Consider the following 19,354-nt stretch of genomic DNA (forward strand, 5'->3'; position numbering starts at 1 on the left):
GATGGGGATCTGCCTACATCTGGCCACACAGCCCAGAGGCAGAGGGCAAGAGTCCCACACAGCTAAGTATGACGTAGGTCACACAATGCTGTCATAGGTGGCTCCTTCTAGAGGCCTAGGAGCACTGAATTAAATTCCCACAGAACTTCCACCAGCTGGAGAAGGAAATTCAGACTTGTTACCGCGCACACTGCCTTTTCTTCTCTTCTATTGAAAAACAAACAAAAAAGCCCAGCTATTCACCAAAATAGGCCAAGTATGGCTGTAGCTGCTCAGGGTTGAACGGATCAAATGGCCATTAGGCTGCAGCGGTCCTGGGAGCATCACCTGGAAACTTCCTGTTGCCAGGCCCGTGGTGCATGCCTGCCATTCTAGCTACTCTGGAGGCCGAAGCAGATGGGTCCCAAATCCAAGGCCTGCCCAGTTTGCAGTGTGAGTGTTAGCGCAGCCGGGGCAACTTCGTGAACACCTGATTCAAGAGTGTTAACGACTAGAAAAGCCTGGGGTTGTGGTTCAGGAGTGGAGTGCAGAGTTAGCATGCCAGGAGGCCCAGGTCCCATCCAAGTGCTCAGACCCTCAAATCCCATAACCCTGTCAATGAATCCGATGGTGGGCGTTGGGATGGTCAAGCTCGCCCAGCTTACTTGCTTACCTTTCCCTCTTCCTTCCTTCACACTTCCCTTTCTCCCTTTCCACCTTCTTCCTCTTCCCTCCCTCCACTGCTTTGGTTTTTTGTTGTGTTTTGTTTTTTTGCTAGGCATTGATTCCCAGGGTCTCTGCATTCTAAGTTCAGTTCACCACTGAGCCCTACGTCTGCCCCAGGCTCTAGACCTTGTGCACAGCCTGGTGTTAGAGGTGTGGCGGCTGCTGCTGCAGTTGTATTCTACCCTTTTAGTTCTGGAGAGAGTTGCAGGTACCTGGACCTAGACTACCGCTTCCCAAGTTCTCTGTACCTCGTCTTATTGAAATGTGGGTGTTGATTCGGTAGGTCTGGTGTGAGCCCATGCCTCTGCAGTGACAGCAAGCTCCTAGGTGGTCCCAACTGTGCTGGTTCCCATCTGGGGATGGCCATTTGAGTAGCAAAGGTCTAGGGGTTATTTCCCTGTGAATGAATTGGAAACCCCTGGCTTAGGTACCCTGGCTCTGGATCGTGGTTGGGTATCTATCGCTGTGATAAAGGCTGTGATCAAAAGCAACGGGGGAGGGGAGCAGGGTTTGTTTCGCCTCACAGGCTGCAGTCTGTCATTGAGGGAAGTCAGGGCAGGAACAGATGCAGAGACCTTGGAGGAGTGCTGCTCACTGGCTTGCTCCGCATGGGCTACCCAGCTTCATGTACATATCTTAGAATCACATCTTAGCATTGTAGGGAATGGATCACGGTGCACACGGAACCTTCTCATGAAGCAGGTAGCTCCAGTGTGCAGGACTCAGTCCTACACGGGCATGCGCGCTTTCCTCTTCAGTCCACTCAATTGCCTTTTCTTCCCTACCTTTGCTAAGCCGGGAAGTAAAACCAGGCATCTCCCTGTTCATTTTTTGACTGTTGGTGAAGTTCACCAGTGATCATTAGTTCATTGGCTATTCACACTTTCTGTTGGACACCAACCCTGCACCTACATTTGAAATACTGAAACCTTGCCAGGCGGTGGTGGCGCACGCCTTTAATCCCAGCACTTGGGAGGCAGAGGCAGACGGATTTCTGAGTTCGAGGGCAGCCTGGTCTACAGAGTGAGTTCCAGGACAACCAGGGCTATACAGAGAAACTCTGTCTCGAAAAAGAAAGAAAAATACTGAAACCTTAGTTATTGTTATATTTTAAAAGGCAGATAGTTAAGAAAATAGGAAGAGTGCGCAATGCTGGTGTGGAAGTCGTTATTCTGTTCAGTGCTCTGACAGAGAAAGCACAATGGGGGTCAAGAGCACGTGCTCATGAGTCACACACGACAGGGTCAGTCACAGCGCAGCAACTTGCCCTTCTGTGGAGGACCTTGTGACATTCTCTGTGTTAATCGTATTTATTAGAGCTGGAGTGCAGAGTCGCAGAGAAGGCTGCATGAGAAGCATCTGGAACACAGTAGGAAATCAAACACTATAGTCATCTCCATCAAGGAAAAAAGTAACAACACTGAAGCCCCCCCCCACCAAAAAAAAAAAAGAATGATCAAACAGGATGTGAACTAAAAAGTTGTAAGTAGGAAAGAGAACCAAAAAATGACCACAAGGGAAGAATTCACCTCCTTTGATTCTAGAAAAGATGCTAAGCAACGTGGCTTGCTCCACACCCCTCCACCCCCCGCCATGTTAAGTGAGCGAAAACATTTTCAAGTGATAAATTCTTGGTCCGAGAAACATGTGGTCAAGCTGAGCTGCCCACGTCGTTGGCAGCTGTGTAATCCAATTGAGAAAGTTGTCGAAAGCAGTCTGGCAAAATGTGTCACTACACAAACTCACTCAAAACCTTTGGCCCAGATGTTTCCTCAGGAAGTAATTCAGAATGTGGAAAAACCTACACAGCCAGTAATGCTTGGGCCAACATTGTTTATAATGGTGGAAAAGGGACATTTATGTTCTGTTGACATGAAGGGTTGGGCCACAGCCAAACTACATGGCGGGAGCTTCAGCCCTTTTATTTGTGTGGTTGTACGTGCGTAAGGTGTTTATGTGTGTTTCCAGCGTTTAGGATACAAGTAGCCCCTAGATCGTGTATTAATTCACATATGAATACATTTCTTTGGAAAACAAACAAACAAACAAAAACACCCAAAATCAGCTTTGAGCTGGAATAGCCAATGGTCAGACTGGTTTAAAACTTATTTTCTAGAGGCTGGGAGATAGCTCAGTGGGTAAAAGTGGTAATTGTGTAAACCTGGCCACTCAGATTTGATTCCTGGAACCCATGTGAAAACACAGATGCCATGGCTTTCCTACAGAGAGATGGGAGGTAGAGACAGGAGAGTAGCCTGGGTAGCTTGGCTAGCCTGGACTACACAGGGCATCCACAGAAGCAAGAGATACCTGTCTCTGCAAGGTGGAAGGTGGGGACCGACACTTGCAGCTTGTCTTCTGACCTCCACACACGCACCGTGGCGTGTGACACACACACACACACACACACACACACACACAAACACACGCTCACATCTGTAAATGCTAGGGATACAGATACCTGTCCATACAGATGCCATGCATTTGATAGGGTCTGGGGATTCAAACTCAGATACTCATGCTTGTCTGGGAAGTATTCTTACCCACCGAGCCATCTCCCCAGCCCAGGAAAGACATTTGCTCACCACGGATAGCAGCGGCGCAAGTGAGAGCTAGAATTCAGCATAGCCAGAAATACCCACGCTGGGCAATGTTCAAGATCAAGCTGCCCGTGCTGAGGCATATGCTTCCTTAGGGAAATGCTCTCAGAATCACCTGGGAGACTTTAAAGCATGGCTCCTACCGAACTAGCCCCTCTTAGCAATGCCGGCATGGTAGGTGGGGTGAGGCGTGTTCATCATTTTAAAAACTGCAAGGATTTTGATGCTTTGTATAGTAAAGAACCAGCATGGCAGATTTTCTAGGCGAGAGAGCCCAGCCCCTTGATCCAGGCTTCAGCCAGTGGCTTGGTTTAGCTAGCATCCACTCTCATTGGAATTATGAACCCACCATGGCCTCCCGCCCATCCTCAGGAAGCACCTCCCCCCCTCCCCAAGGAGTGGGCAGCAGAAAGCACAGTGTGGATGGTGTGCCACCATCTTTGCATAGGCCTGCCTTCCTTAGGCACTGTTAAGATTCTCCTGGGCCACAAAGCACAGGCACGCAGGCCAGGCCTGGTTGACCTGGCCACATCAGGACCAGAGACAATTGCCAGGCAGCTCTTATAGACAGGAAGCAGAGCCCAGGGAGACCCGAGGAAGGAGCCCACACTTAGCTCCGATGTCTCCCTGTGGACAGAACCTCTTCTGGCCTGGTTTATGAAAGGGAAGCGTTTTTTCTTCCTTCAAAAATATTTTGCAATCTGGAGTACAGTTGAGAGAATGTTGTACAGGTGCCTTCCCCTGTGCTCATCTTACTTTCAAAGTCCTCCTCCCTCCACCCCAGGATGAACAGATTTGGGGAGTTCTAGGGATTCCCTTTTGTTGCAAGGATGAAATGAATTTATGCTACACCCAGTGTGCTGCCACAGAGCTGCAGCCCTACCCCAGAAGGCGGCCAACCAGCCTTCCAGTTCAGCAATAAGGTGAACAGCAGTAGCCTCTGCTTGCATATACACTGACATACTCCTTCATGTGACTGCCGTGCTTGTGTGTGTGTGTGTGTGTGTGTGTGTGTGTGTGTGTGTGTGTGTGAGAGAGAGAGAGAGAGAGAGAGAGAACATGCATGCGAGCGCGCGCACACACACACACACACACACACACACACACACACACACAGTCTTTCCTATTGGGTCTCACCAGAACCAAGCCCATTTCCTCTTCTCTGGGCAGACCTTTGAATTCTTTAGGAAGAAATCCTCCAGCATTAACAAGCTGTAAGCTATAAAACCCTAAAGAGAAATCAGGACCGCTTTGAAACGCCCATTGGAACAACAGCTGGCCTACGTGGGTGGTTTCAGGACGTTTGTTTGTAGCTATCAGTTAGAGAGGCGCCACCTCCTAGTGCTTTACCTCAGCAGCTTTACCTGGAAAGGTCAAGAGTCAAGGAGGGAGGAACTGTTTTGCAACCACCGTTTAAAGTACATAATGAGCTCCAATAAGAGTGGATGAGCAGTCCGGAGGACTGTAGCTTCCTGTTGGAGAGCCATCCTCCATGGGAGCAACCTGCCACGAGTGCTTTATTAAGTTTCTGCCCCTAGAAAAAGGAACAGTGTGGGGCTGGGCTCCAGAGCCCCATGCATTGCCTGGCATGGACTAGTGAGAGTTTCAAGCCTTTGGCTCAGAGACCACAGCTCTGAACCCTCCCTAAAACATAGGACACCACTGAGCTTGCTCACCCGGGCAGCCCAGCCTTGTGATTTTTAGTGGATTGAATTAACTAGCAATCCAGATTTGGGAATCTTAAAAAAAAGAAAAAAAGAAAAGATTTGTAGTAGGCCTAATGAAATATTTTGACATTTATAAAAGATCTTGATTGCTGGGCGTGGTGACACACCTTTAATCCTAGGAGAGGCAGGGAGATCTCTGTGAGTTAGAGGCCAGCTTGGTCTACAGAGTTCCACCATGAAACTCTGACTCAAAAGAAAAAAATGATTAAGTGTTAAAGTGCCAATTGTTTCTTTTTCAAATTCCTAGTTTAAGTCCCCTACACCCCCCTCCAGAAAAAAAAAAATCAGCCTCCTCTGGGACTAGTGTTCCAGAGTGAGTGTTTAAAAGGAGGTAGGGGGAAGAAAATGTAAAATCACACCTGTGACTTTGTGACGTCGCTGTGGGAAGTCACTGGGTACAATATGACTTGAGAACTGGAATCATTAACATTCATAATAGTCCTAAGGAATTATTCACTTGCAGTCTGCATCGAAGCCCCCATTTACTGGTGTCAGCGGGTTGTATTCTTTATGAAGTTTGTTGATCCACCAACTGTAAATTGCTTAAATGTAAATATTCTAATGGGATATATTAATACAAATCCCGAGTGCTGTTTCTGATGCAGGCCTTGGGATGGGAGAGAAAATGTTAGCTGTTTTGTCTTGCTGGAAAATGGCCTTCTCCAGTAGAATTGCTCTTGGCTCTTCTGTTTGGCGAGCTCTGAGTGCGGAGAGAAGTCTAAAAGCAGCAGAGAAATGTAATCGATGCGTTGGCCTGAACTCACTTGAACGATATCCAAGCTTTCCACTCAGAGAGCAGATGTTCACAGGCCTCAGAGGCAGAGGGTGGAGACAGAAAATGAGGTGTGAGGAAATATATGACTCAGGAGGAGGACATGTTTTTCCATGAGTAGGAAAGGGCTGGAAAGGGCCTGGCTTTCCAGTCTCAACCCCAGAAACCCCATGTGGGGTCCTCTCTTGGACCATCAGGCTTAGGCACAGCTGGAGGGAGGGAATGTGTTTGCTCAGCAATGCTGCAAGTTCTACAATCAGCTGTGGGCAAACCTGTCCCATCTGTCCCAGGTTGTCCCAGACTCTCTGTGCCTTTCACACTAGAACGTGCACTCTCCCCCAGGGCCTGTTACTGTATTCCGGGGCCCAGCAAGAGAGTTGTTAAGAGCTGTTATTCATTAAAATTCTTTTGGAGGAGTTAGAATCTGCGTGGAGGGAAGCTGAAACTACAAGGGGCCAGAGACATCTCCTGATGGTAGTAGCAGCGTCTTTCTGATGCCCCCTAGTGGCCACATGCTATTAAGTGAACTCCAGACTCCCAGCCATTAGCCCCTGGGACAAAACTCACTTTGCCATACTCTGTTTAGCTTGTACGTAGAGCGATGAGAACCAGTGCTAATGAATGTATCGTATGCCTTCTTCCCAAACAAGAATTGTCGTGAGACAAAGGTGTGATGGCTTGACGTGAAGTCCCAGTCCTGAAGGTTGGAGGCAGCCTGAAGGTTTTCAGGCCAGCCTGAAAAATAAAACCAACCAACAACACACACACACACACACACACACACACACACACACACACACACACACAAATGATTTTCATATAGCATTATGAAGAAAATACCAATTGTTATAATTCTGTACTGCAAATTTCTTTTTTTTAATTATTTATTTATTTATTATATGTAAATACACTGTTGCTATCTTCAGACACACCAGAAGAGGGCGTCAGATCTCATTATGGATGGTTGTGAGCCACCATATGGTTGCTGGGATTTTGAACTCGGGATCTTCAGAAGAACAGTTAGTACTCTTAGCCACTGAGCCATCTCACCAGTCCCCTGCAAATTCCTTTTTAAAATGTGTATTCTTTTTACATTATAAAGTAGTGTGTGTGTGTGTATGTGTGTGTGTGTGTGTGTAGGCATGTGCCAAGCCCTGTATGTAGAGGTCAGAGGTCAACTTGTAGATATCAGTTTTCTACTTACATGATGTAGGTTCTAAGGGTCAAACTTAAGCCAGCAGGCTTGGTGGCAAGCAACCGTACCCACTGAACTATCTCACCAGCCTGGAGAATGCCAGAGAAATTTAAGTTTTCAGTTTACCCACAAGAGTACTAAAATTTTGAGACCTCATTTTCTTTTTTTTAGGAAACAGAAAATGGAGAAAAGGGGCCACAGACCGAACAACTGTGGGAAGTTTTCCAGTAGCATCCATGAAAAAACACCGCCCCAAGACTTGCCTCTCGGTAAGCTGGAAGGCTTGGGGGTACGTAGTCGTTAGTGATCCCTCTCTGTTGGATCTGCTCGCTGTGAGCCCCAGCTTGCCATCAGCCATTGCGATAGCATGACCTTTGACTTAGGATGGTGTTTGTTTCCCTTTTTCAAAACATGAAATGGGCTATTTAAGGAGTGATTAAGCACAGTAAAGTGTCAATACATGTTTCTAGACTATGCCCGGCACCATGCTCTGAGCTGGATCCATAACTGGACCTGGTAAGGTTACCAGCCTAGTGGAAGGTGCTCCTGACTCATCCCCATGCATCGCACAGAGGCAGAGAGAGCTGGGGGTGGGAGCAGGCAAAGGGAGCATGAGTATGTGAGACTCAGTGACCTTAGTCATAAGAGCCTTGCTCTCTAGACAGTTTAAAGCTGAGTTTAAACCCTGGCCAAACCGCTGAAGGTAATAGAGAGGTGACCCAGAGGCCGGCCTGCTCAGGCAGCTCCCAAGCTTGCCAGCATCAGTTCCTCATACCTGAGCTGGAGGTGCCGGCTGGAGAGCTGATGCAGCATGCTTATGCGCATGCTCCTTGTGCCTGGTGCCTTGAGGGCACTCAGCATCCTGTTAGATCTCGTTTGGTTCTGAATTGACCTCGCTGAGGATGGTATATTTTCAAATAAGAGCTTTGGAGGGTTGGATAGATGTTTCAGCAGTGATGAATCTTGGTCTTGCAGAGGATCAGGGAAGTTCCCAGCACTTCAAATAACAGGCTTAACGGACTGAACACTTGCTAAACTTGATGCTTATACCAGGAATTTTCAAGGAGGTTCTTTCTTTTTCCCAACAGTATTGGTTTATAGGGATGCAGCCTTGGAACCTGACTCCCAGCTACTGTCCCCAAAGGCAAGCATGGTTGCTAAAAGCCCATGACACTACCACTTGTGAGGCAGAGGCAGGAAAATCGGGAGTTCAGGGCTGATCTCAGCTACATAGAAAGTTTGAGGCCAGCCTGGGCCACAAGAGAAAAACAAAAAGGCAAAGATAGTTACCAAAGCATAAAATAACAACTCTTCTCATTAGCTTTGGGTTTCACTTTTGGAAAAAAAAATTACTGAAAATATATTACTTTGTTAAGTTCAACTCATTACTTTTATTTCTTTTTCAAAGGGAATGTCTTGCTATGTTACCTATGCTGTCCCCAAACTCCTGGACTCTCCTGCTTCAGTATGGCAGTTAGGATGACAGGAAGGTGGGACTGTGTCCACTTCTTGTTGCTGTCATTGATGACCAGAGGCTTGAACTCAGGGCTTCATACATGCTAAGCAGGCGCTCTGCTTCTGACCCACATCCCAGCCCTTGTTATCTTTAAATGAAACGATAAAGTATTTGTAATGTCTCAATTTAAACTTTAAAAAAAAATCCTCAGAACTGTTCATTTAGCCCAAGGAAGATCTGGACACTGTTCTATGCTTTACAAATCAAGATACCTTTTTGAGTCAGGCAGTGGTGGCGCACGCCTTTAATCCCAGCACTTGGGAGGCAGAGGCAGGCAGATTTCTGAGTTCGAGACTGGCCTGGTCTACAGAGTAAGTTCCAGGACAGGAGAAACCCTGTCTCAAAAAACCTAAAAAAAAAAAAAAAAAAAAAAAAAAAAAAAAAAAAAAAAAAAAAAAAAAAAAAGATACCTTTTCAAGTCTATCTATCTACAACTGGGACTAAACATTCTATGGTAATTTCTTACTGGGGAAGGCTTTTTGTTTTTTGAGACAGGGTCTCATGTGGCCCAGGCTGGGCCTCAAACTTTCTGTGTAGCTGAGGTCAGCCCTGAACTTCTGAGCCTCCTGACTTTGCCCCGCAAGTGGTAGTATTATGGGCTTTAGCAACCATGTCTGCCTCTGGGGAGAATATTTTTATGCTATATAAAACCATTTATGTCCTCATATATAGTAGATAAAAACATACAAAAACATAAAAAACACATTTTTTAAAAGATGTATTTATTTATTTGAAGCATGTCTCTCTACCCAGCCCTGACTATCCTGGACCTCACTATGTAGACCAGGCTGGCCTCAAACTCACAGACATCTGTCTACCTCTGCCTCCCAAGTGCTGAGATTAAAAGCATGCACCACCATGCCTGACTTACTTGTTTTTATGTGTACAAGTGTTTGACTGTGTGTATACACACACCAAACACATATCTCATAGTGGTGCAAGCCAGGAGAGGGCATTGGATCCCCTGGAACTGGAGTAACAGACAGTGGTGAGTGCCCATGGGGGTCTGGGAACCAAACACCCTTCCATGAGAACAGCAAATGCTCTTAACTTCTGAATTATCTCTCCATCCCTCTGAGCCCTTGATGCTACTATAAAGGGCATTGACATAGTATCTTTTCATTATTATAAACACCTTTGTAAGATGGGGATTATATTTATTTTACAGATAAGGAAATACAACTCAGAGAAATTAATTGGGTCAAAGACCCGGTATATTAGTTCCCTCCCACTTGATAACAATGTACCCCAGAACCTCAAAATAATAACCACCATTATCTGGCAGTTTCTGTGGCTCTGGTATCTGGTATTTGGTATCTCAAGTGGGGGGTTCAGGCAGAGTTCCCTAGGAGTTGTCTGTCAGGGCTGAGTTTGCCTGAAGGTTTCGCTAGGGACCTGGCTCCAGAGAGGGTTACTCAAATAATCTTTGATGGGGATACTCATGGAGCCTCCGATAGGTCACTCTGCTTGTGGCTGATATCTGACAGACAGCTTCCTCGCCAGCAAGGATGAGGGAGGGGGAGGGGTATTAGACTGTCGATGCTGCTCCATTTTGTTAGACACAAACCCATACTCAGGGGTTCAGACCAACACCTTCCTTTTCCCTGTAGTGCTGAGATCGAACCCAGCGCATTGTGTACTCCAAGCAGATGCTCTATAGTCAGAACCTAACCCAGGTGCCATCTTTCAAAGCGAGTATTAGCTGGGTGTGGCGGTACACACCTTTAATTCCAGCACTCAAAAGGCAGAGGCAGGTGGGATTTCTAGGAGTTTGAGGACAGCCTCGTCGTCTACAGAGTGAGTTTCAGGACAGCCAGGACTTTGCTGGGAGAGCCTGCTTCAATAAATAAATAGATGATAGGTAGATAGATGATTGATAGATAGATAGATAGATAGATAGATAGATAGATAGATAGATAGATAGATAGATGAGATATGAAAGAATCAACGTAGATGTTTTCAGCCATCACAGCTAAAAAGCGGCAGAGCCAGGTTTCAACCCCAGGTCTTGCACTCACCCCATCTGTGACTCATGCTTACATGCTTCCCTGCCTGGGCCTGCCTTTCTAAACACCCTGGTATTCCCTGGCACCGTCACAGCCACAGTGTGCCCAGCACATTGGCGCTCTTGCTCTCCACACTTCACATGACTGTGGTTAACAAACCTACACTCTGGGCACCTTTTTAGGTTCTGATCCAGGGCCCAGCTTCTGTCCTGATCCTGGCACTGGGCTACAGAGTAACAAATGTGAGGCCTACGGAAGCAAGACTCGGAACTCCCAGACAGTCTGTGAGGCAGACCCACCGAAAGGTGAGATGATCTGACTCCAGGAGGGGTCGGTTAGAGAGTCGTCATTCCCAGGCAAGAGGCTGTATCTTCAACCTTTTCTTTTTAGAATTTTATTATAGATATGATACTCCAGGACAAGATGACTTAAATCACAGTGGAGGATATACCTTTGTCCAGTCTCACTTCTTACATGAAAATAAAATCTCTGCATCTTGTAAGTACATCTCCTGTAGGGTCCTGTCTGTGTCAATAACCGCATTTCCCCACCCTCTCTAGATGGCTGTGTGGGTCTCCTGCGCTTTCGAGACACTTCCAAATTCAGGTCTGCATGGGGAGTCGTAAAGAGGCTGGGCAGGGGCTGGGAACTGGCAAATGCTATCAGTGCCACGGGGGCTGTGAAGTTAGAGGCGCTGTGCTAGTCAAGTCAGTGGCAAACACACACTCCGAAGCAACGAACGGCTGACTCCATCGCTCTCCCTACTCAGTGTTCACAGTACTTTCCTCAGGCCTGCTGTTGGTAATTTCCAATGCAAACATTTGCAATATTTGGGGAAAAAAAATTGGAAACTCTGCATTTATTTATAAAGATGACTAAGATGCAGCACCTCCCCCCAAGAGATTCCTGATTAAAAGGGACTTAGACCCAAGAAAGGAAAACTCAAAGCAAATATGGTAAGTACTAAAAGCCAGGTCCAAGGATGCTGTGAGGACGGGAGCCAAGGAGAAGCTGCATCCTGTTTCATTCAGCAGCCAGCCATGCCCACTTCTCTGACTGGGAAGTCCTTTCCTCCATCCCTCTACAATCCTTCTTTTCTAAGGCACCAGGCAGAATGTCTCTCACTTTTCACAACTGCCAATGCCGAGAGCAAAGGATGCCACTTACATGACTTAGTCAGGCTCCTCTACCACCTCCCCAGCTGACAAATCCTTGATTCGATATATTCTCCTGAAGTGAGTCACTATGATCCTGTAGAAGGCCCATAGTGGATTTCTTTACTATCTTCTTGGTCTTTGGGCCTCAATTCCTCCTCTACGTCCCCTCTACGTCCCCTTCCTCCTCTCATACCCCTGATGCCCCCCGCCCCCGCCTTTCTTCATCCCCTTCTAAGGTACCAGGAATGGAACCCAGAGCCTCACATAGGCAAGTGCTCTGTTACTGAACTGTATCCTCGACCTGGACTTCTAATACATATGTGAGAAGTTCCACAGAATCACTGAGGTGGGATCCGGAGTTCCCTTAGGAGATATGCAGTGCCTTGAGGGTAGATACCACGAGAGGGCATCTTTCCTTCAGTCTCGGGAAAGAACCTTCAGTGAAGGGAGCTGATGGACACACCTCTCGGCTCCTCATCTGAGAGACATTGTTAATCATCTGGTGGCGATCTGCAGTCTGGTCTAGAACTGAATCCCATGGCATTGAGCTCATTTCAAATGGGTGTTTCTGTTCCCAGTGAAGTCCAAGCTACAGTTAGAGACAACTGCCAACTGAGATTGAACTCATTAGCATCTGTGTTCGTGACCCAACACTGAGCAATAGTCTCTGCTGACTGTCATTGTCGGGTGGATAGGAGCAGAGCCGCTCTCTTGAGACCCCAGTGACTTAGATCAGAGTGGGAAGGGCAGAGGAGGAAGAGGAAGGGGAAAGGGAAGGGGAGGTCCTAGGCAACTGAAGTGTTACTTAGCACAGTCGAGTTACTCCTGACAGAAACAACTTGAGGGAGGGAGGGTTGACTGTGGCTTACAGGCTGAAAGGGTACAGCAAGGAGAGCAAGGTGGTAGGGGTGTGAGGAGGCCGTTTATATCTTTCCTAGTCAGAAAACAGCGCTGACTGCAAGCAGAGCCAGTCTGTAACCTGTAAAACCCATCCTCCAGTGCTACACTGCCTCCATCTAAGTCCTACCTCCACCCAGAGCTGCTTCGGTTCCTAAAGCATCCCCATCAGCCGGCAACCACCTGTTCAAATGCACAGTGCGGCTTAGCGGTGGGAGCAGTGGTGCATTTCATATACACTCTGTGACAGTACAGACCCCTATACACTCTGTAACAGACAGTGCAGACCCCTATACACTCTGTAACACGCAGTGCAGACCCCTATACACTCTGTAACACACAGTGCAGACCCCCATACACTCTGTAACACACAGTGCAGACCCCCATACACTCTGTAACACACAGTGCAGACACCCCCCCCCCAACATACACACACTTGTCTCTTCCTTTCCTTGCTAACCGCTCATGTTTCTCTTCATCATTTAGTTTCTCTTCTGGAATTAGTTCTGTTTCCTAAAACCCTTGCTCCTAATGTTCATGAAGAGGCTAGAATTCACTTGGGTTTCTCCTTTTGGAAACAGCACCCTCCCTATGTTTACCAGACAAAATAGTGGCCCTCACCTGAAAAAAAAAAGTGCCTGGTCACATGATGAATACCCAGGGAATATAAATTCCTGGTCTCTTAACTGCTAATAAATAAACAAATAAATATCTACAAGTAAATTAAATGTAAATAAATAAATATTTATATAATACCTATTATGTAATATATAAAATATAATTTATATAAATATAAAATATATAAATATTTATTTCTTATTTTGAAGCAGGATCTCTCTTTCTCCAGCCCAGGCCAGACTTGGGCTTATGGTAACTCTTCTGCCTCAGTCTTCAGAGCTCTACTTGAGTTTTATGCCAGAGCTTCATATTGGTCATCATAGTTCACACCTGGAAAACTGACAGTCAAGAGTATTGCTATAAGTTCAAGGCCAGCCTAGGATACAGAGTGAGACTGTCTCAACCAGAAACAGGGTCACTAAGGTGGGTTAGCTGGTGAAGTCCTTGCTGCCAAGCCTGCCGGTGTTAGTTTAGTGCCAGGGACTTGTGGAGGAGAGAACTGACTCCTGCCAGTGTCCCCTGACCTGCACATGAGCGCAGTGGTGTGTGTGTACTGCACATAATAAATCAATAAATCCAATACAAATTTAAAAATAAAGTTGTTTCTTTTCATGAATTCTGAGTTATTGAGAGAAAATTCTGTTTTCTGTGCTCCTCAACTCCTCTGCTTACACAGTTGTTACTTTTTTTTTTTTTTTTTTTTTTTTGGTTTTTTGAGACAGGGTTTCTCTGTGTAGCCCTGGCTGTCCTGGAACTCACTCTGTAGACCAGGCTGGCCTCAGAACTCAGAAATCCACCTGCCTCTGCCTCCCAAGTGCTGGGATTAAAGGCGTGTGCCACCACCGCCCGGCAGTTGTTACGTTTTTATGAACCGTTTCATCAGCACTGCAAGGGTGAGGAGGACACCCCGCCACGTAGAGTTCTCTGACTTTTTGTTTTTGGCAGGTTCTCACTCTTGCTGCCCTGGAACTTGCAGTGTGTACCAGACTGGCCCCCACCTCAAAGATCAGTGAAGGCCATTTTGATATTCTGAGTTTAATCACAGCTAACATTTTTCAGCTTGTTCAAAAGCAAAATGGATCTGCTATTGGGGAGTGAATTCAGACCCTGGTCAAGATGAGCGTGATCCTGCGGCAGGGTAAGTTTCTCATTATTACTAAGAACAAAATCAGAGCCAGGTATGGCAGCTCTTACCAATCTTCTCTAAACTTGAGAGGCCAAGGCAGGATGCCTACCAAAAGTTGAAGTCTAGACTTGGGCTACATGATGAGCTTGAGGCCAGTGGGGTGTAGAATAAGACTCTGTCCTAAAAATTAAACACACAAATGCCAACACATATAGACGCACATACACACACACACACACACACACACACACACACACACACACACACACACACACGAATTTCATTAACTAGACAGGATGCTTGTCCTGGACTGTCACTGGGACAGGTGGAATTCAAGCCTAGATGTATCTGGTGTTACTTCAGTCATGGACTCATTCGTTCATTCAGCAATGTCTGAGTGCCAAAGGCAGGCCTTTGTGCTCAGTGTGGAGGCTGAGAAGGTGGTGCCTGCCCCTGAGCTGTTTTCTGATGGAGGAGCTGGGAGTGTCAGAAGGGAGCGTGTAGAGCACTGCTTGACCTTATTTGGTGGTTTAGGAACCTGAGCTCAAAGGCAAAGTCTGAATGGACTATCACAGGACACCAGGAGGGATGTGAAGAACTCTAGATTAAGGCTTATTGAGGAGAAAAGGTCCTTGGGCAAGTTCAGGAACCCGTCAGTCAGTGTGCCAGGAGCCCAAAGGGAGCGGCAGGGGCAAGACGAAGCAGGCGAAGGCAGGTCTTCAGATTCTTCAGAACAACAAGAAGCCAAGGGACTTTTAAAATCGGGACTTTTATAGAATTGTAAGAGATCACTGCAGTGGTCAGGCACAGTGGCTTGCATTTGTAGTCCCAGTATTCAGAAGGCTTAGGTAGGAGTTCTGGCCAGTCTGGGTTACAGTGAGTTCTGGGTCAACTGAAGACAGTCTCATAAAACAAAACAAAACATCACTGCAGCTAGTGAGAAACAAGAAGTGGGTTAGAGGAGCAGAAACTGGAGCCAGAGGCCAAACAAGGCGGCAATGGGAGAGTCCGCTAGGGGTCGTGGAAGGTTGGCTCAGGGTGATTCTGAGAAGCTGTTCTGTGAAGTTTAAGGCAGAACCAACAACAGGACTGAGTGGCAATAGTCCAGGCTATTCACCCAGACAAATTCAAGCCTGAGCCTGCTACCCAGAAAAGTACAGTGATTTAAAATATAATATTTGAAGTCAGGTATAGCACGGATCACCTGTAATCAGAGCTCTGAGGATAAGGTGAGAGAATGGATAAGTTTGAGGCAAGCTTGGACTACAGAGCAAGATAGGGCAGACAGGGCTGTATAAGGCTGTCTCATGAAACAAAACAAAACAAAAAACAAAATGAAACAAAATGCCAAAACAGGGGGCTGAAGTCTGACTCCCAGCACCCACACAGCTGGCTCACGTGTACCTGAAACTCTAGCTCTAGGGTCCTCTTCTGGCTTCTATGAGTGTGTGAGCACACGCACGAGTGCACACACACACACACACACACACGCACAAACGCACACACATGTGCTTACACATACACGCACACACACGCACACACACACGTGCACACACACACGCACACAAACGCACACACATGCGCATACACACACACACACACACACACACACACGCACACCTCCCTTCCCTCCCTCTTCCTCCTCCCCCTCTCTCTCACACACAAATATATAAATCATTAAAAAAAGAAAGCCAAATCAACAAAAGAATGGAGTTTTTGGAGACATCTTGGGTTTGTCATATCTCTGTCCTTGGAAAGGTGACTTACCCTCCCTGAGCCTCCTCTTTCCTGTAAAATGGGAATGATAGGACCAGATTCACCAAGACTACACATAAACCACCAAGAATGGTACTTGGCTTAAAATGATACTGGATCTCAAAATAAAGCCTCCCCCACCTCCCCCCAAAACTTGAAGTGGGATGGGGACTTGGTGGTAGTGGTGGGGAGGGAGCTGATGTGGAGACAGCAGGGGGGTGGGATCAGAACAAATCATACAAATGCATCATATACACATATGACGATGTAACACATTTTAAAAGACTTACAAGTGAAGTACTCAACAATCCTGTGGTCCCGTTGGAGGCAGTGAATGCTCCACACGGCGGGGGCGGGGAATGGAGGCTCCAAAGCCCCTGCACTTCTTGCTGCACCACACTGCTCCACCCTGAGGCAGAATGCCTCTCATCTGGAAAATGGCTCTGTCCCATGTGCTAATTGAACTTCAGAACCAGCTGATGTGAATGTGATAGGGGCAGAGAGACTCTGAAGTGACATGCGTTTGAAGTGACATCCTGGAGGTGATGCTGCTCACACATGTCTGTCCTAAAATTATATTTGGCAGAGGGACCAGATGCAGGAGGATCCATATGCAGGAGGCTCTGCCACAGACCTCTACAGGCAAGTTCCTGTGGCACCCTCTCTTCATGTAGATTAAGGGAACAGTTCAGCAGAGCTATGCAGTGGTCAGCCTGAATCCAGTATCCCTGTACCACATCCATCACATGACAGGAGAGTAGGTAATATAGAGGGGACCATTGACTTGAGTTGCTGCTTTCATTTCCCACTGCCTAGCCATGCATGGTCACTGGTGCTTGGGTGAACTCAAGCCAATGTATCACCGTTGGCATTTGTGTGCATTTGTTTTATAAATATGCAGGGTAAAAGGTTGGCACTAAATGAATAACAAAGAAGAACCTCTTTGGAATCTTGGCTCTTTCTGTTTTGGAGAAACAAAACAAAAGAAAACAACAAACAGTTCTGAAAGACCAGACCCCATTTGCTATAGCAACCACTTTTTCTTGAAGTTCAGCTGTGGATCCATGGAGCTAGGGGTATTGTAAAAGGTAGAGTCCCTCAGCTACATACATACATACAGACAGACAGACAGACACACACACACACACACACACACACACACACACACACACACACACACACGCACATGCACACAGTCTTCACGGAGCCTAGAGGGAGCGCGTGCATGTGTGTGGGGTGCCATATATAGGTTAACAATATGCTTTTGTCTTCTAGAAAACATCTGAAGACTTACCTGACCTCGACCTCAGACCTTACAACAACGTCACCCCACCTCCACTTCCTCGGGATTCCTAGAATCCAGTCCTTATGTTCCAGTAGCATGGAAGAAATGGATTCTAAGGTGAGGACGGAGAGAATCCTTGCAGCTCAGGCACCTGGCCTTAATGAGCACAGAACAGCTAGCTTTCAAGCCAGTATAGTACGGACTTTCAGAAAATGTTCTGCTAAGAACAATTTCTGTTCAGCGCTAACCTAAAAAACTCAAGGCCTCATCAGTTACATGGTTTGCATTATTCCTAAACTGGATCCAAAGGAAACTTCCTGGAGAAAGCGTTTGGTGGGTGGTACCTCCTCTGCTGGATTCCCCTGGCCCAGGCTTGAAGGCCCCAGTCTATTCCAGTGACTGTTGTTAGGGGTGCCACCGATGTTCAGACTAGTACCACCAGCCTCGGGTTACTTTCATATGCATGTGTGCTATCAGTTGATGCTCACCCTCAGTCCTTGTCAACGGCCCCTGAGTGTTCTTCTCTCTGGCAGGAACAGGGCATTGGGCTGCTTCCCTCAGCCTCTGACTCACTTTCCTCAGTCACGTGTTCATCTTTTTCCTCTCCCTTCCCTGGACAAATACATTCCATCTCAGACTGGTTGCCTAGGAGACAAGCCCTCAAAAACAGAAATAAAAGCGTGTGGAAACAGAATGCTCCAAAAATTCCATCTTGTGATGTTTAATAATGGGTAAATCCAATCGTCAGAGACGTTTAGTAAGCTTATGTGACTAAAATACGTGGACTTTCTCTGTAGATTTTAAACTCGCCTTTGGATCAAGCCTTAAGGACAACCACCAAACTGAAGAAAGCCACCGACCAAATGATTAAATCCATTGCAGAAGACCTCACCAAAGCACAGCGATGGAGACACCAGCTAAGACACTACTAACTCAATCCGGGGCAGCCAAGGGTTAAAATGTTTGGTCTTCTCCAAAATATTTTACTTATGAGATAATGTAGGAAGATGGTTTTCTAGAGAAAACACTAAAACTTTAAGAAATGAATTACACGAAGTACTTAAATGAAAAAAAAAAAAAGCAAAATAATCTGTGTTTATGTGTAAATAAATCTATCTTCTTCCTAATTCATAATAAAATAAAAACAATAAAATGAATACTTTCCAACCGAGTTTATTTTATCTAAGCGCTGTAGAGGGCTTTGTGTACCTGTTGGACCATTAGTTCTTTTAACTGTATATGCAATAACAAGGTTTTAAAAGAAATAATAAAGAGGAAACACAACTATTGGACAAAGTAAAAAAAAAAAAAAAAGAATATTTTTTCTTTTTTTATTGGATATTTTATTTATTTACATTTCAAAGGTTATCCCCTTTCCCGGTTTCCCCTCTGCAAGCCTGCTATCCTATCCCTCCTCCCCCTGCTTCTATAAGGGTGTTCCCCCACCTACCCACCCACCCACTCCCACCACCCTGCCCTGGAGTTCCCCTACACTGGGGCATGGAGCCTTCACAGGACCAAGGGCCTCTCCTCCCATTGATGCCAGATAAGGCCATTCTCTGCTACATATGCAGCTGGAGCCATGCAAACCCCTTCAGCTCCTTCAGTTCTTTTCCTAACTCCTCCACTGGGGTTTCTGTGTTCAGTCCAATGGTTGGCTGCCAGCATCCGCATTTGTAAAACAAATACTTTTTATCTATTAGTCTGGGAAGTTTCATGAATCTGGGTTGGTGAGATGGGAAACAGATCTTGTGCGCTGCTGCAGAGGAAGGTGACACAGAGCCTGCTAAACCCACTAGCAAAGTTGAGGGGTTTTAAAGTAAGACATGCTTGGAATATGACAACCTACTGAACACAATTGCTTAGTGACACACATAATGTAAAATACTCCCTGTTTCTCTTTGCGATGGCACAGTTGCCTGGGAGTTACCACTGCCAGGATCAGAAAAGTACTTTGCTGTCTTCTCATTGGCCTGGGCAAAGATACAAGTTTGG

The 19,354-nt window shown here is 46.4% G+C and overlaps 1 protein-coding gene and 1 long non-coding RNA gene across 8 annotated transcripts in view; one reads left to right on the plus strand and one right to left on the minus strand.

Annotated features, from left to right (window-relative positions):
- The window catches only part of Aknad1 (AKNA domain containing 1), a 35,601-nt gene extending 17,085 nt beyond the window's left edge, over positions 1-18,516 (plus strand). For 3 of the 5 annotated variants that reach the window (XM_031375213.1, XM_031375215.1, XM_031375214.1), the window contains exons 7-12: positions 7,171-7,268; positions 10,704-10,826; positions 10,912-11,019; positions 14,253-14,331; positions 17,350-17,476; positions 18,157-18,516. In XM_031375213.1, the coding sequence (XP_031231073.1) occupies positions 7,171-7,268; positions 10,704-10,826; positions 10,912-11,019; positions 14,253-14,331; positions 17,350-17,476; positions 18,157-18,291 (670 nt within the window). In that variant the 3' untranslated portion in view covers positions 18,292-18,516. Of the gene's footprint in view, positions 1-7,170; positions 7,269-10,703; positions 10,827-10,911; positions 11,020-14,138; positions 14,332-17,349; positions 17,477-18,156 lie in introns of those variants that run through there. The other 2 variants (XR_004119771.1, XM_031375216.1) reach the window with 2 other exon arrangements.
- LOC116093644 lies at positions 1,797-18,003 on the minus strand. 3 transcript variants are annotated; one of them, XR_004119773.1, is made up of 4 exons: positions 17,848-18,003; positions 6,372-6,539; positions 5,392-5,750; positions 1,797-2,064 (listed from the first exon to the last, which is right to left on the minus strand). It is a non-coding gene; the product is annotated as an uncharacterized LOC116093644 (long non-coding RNA). The 3 variants fall into 3 exon arrangements; XR_004119772.1 differs by having other exon boundaries at positions 5,392-5,843; XR_004119774.1 differs by lacking the exon at positions 5,392-5,750.
- Positions 18,517-19,354: the final 838 nt, after the last annotated feature.

This window comes from Mastomys coucha, unplaced genomic scaffold, assembly GCF_008632895.1.
Source record: "Mastomys coucha isolate ucsf_1 unplaced genomic scaffold, UCSF_Mcou_1 pScaffold16, whole genome shotgun sequence".
NCBI classification, from domain to species: Eukaryota; Metazoa; Chordata; class Mammalia; order Rodentia; family Muridae; genus Mastomys; species Mastomys coucha.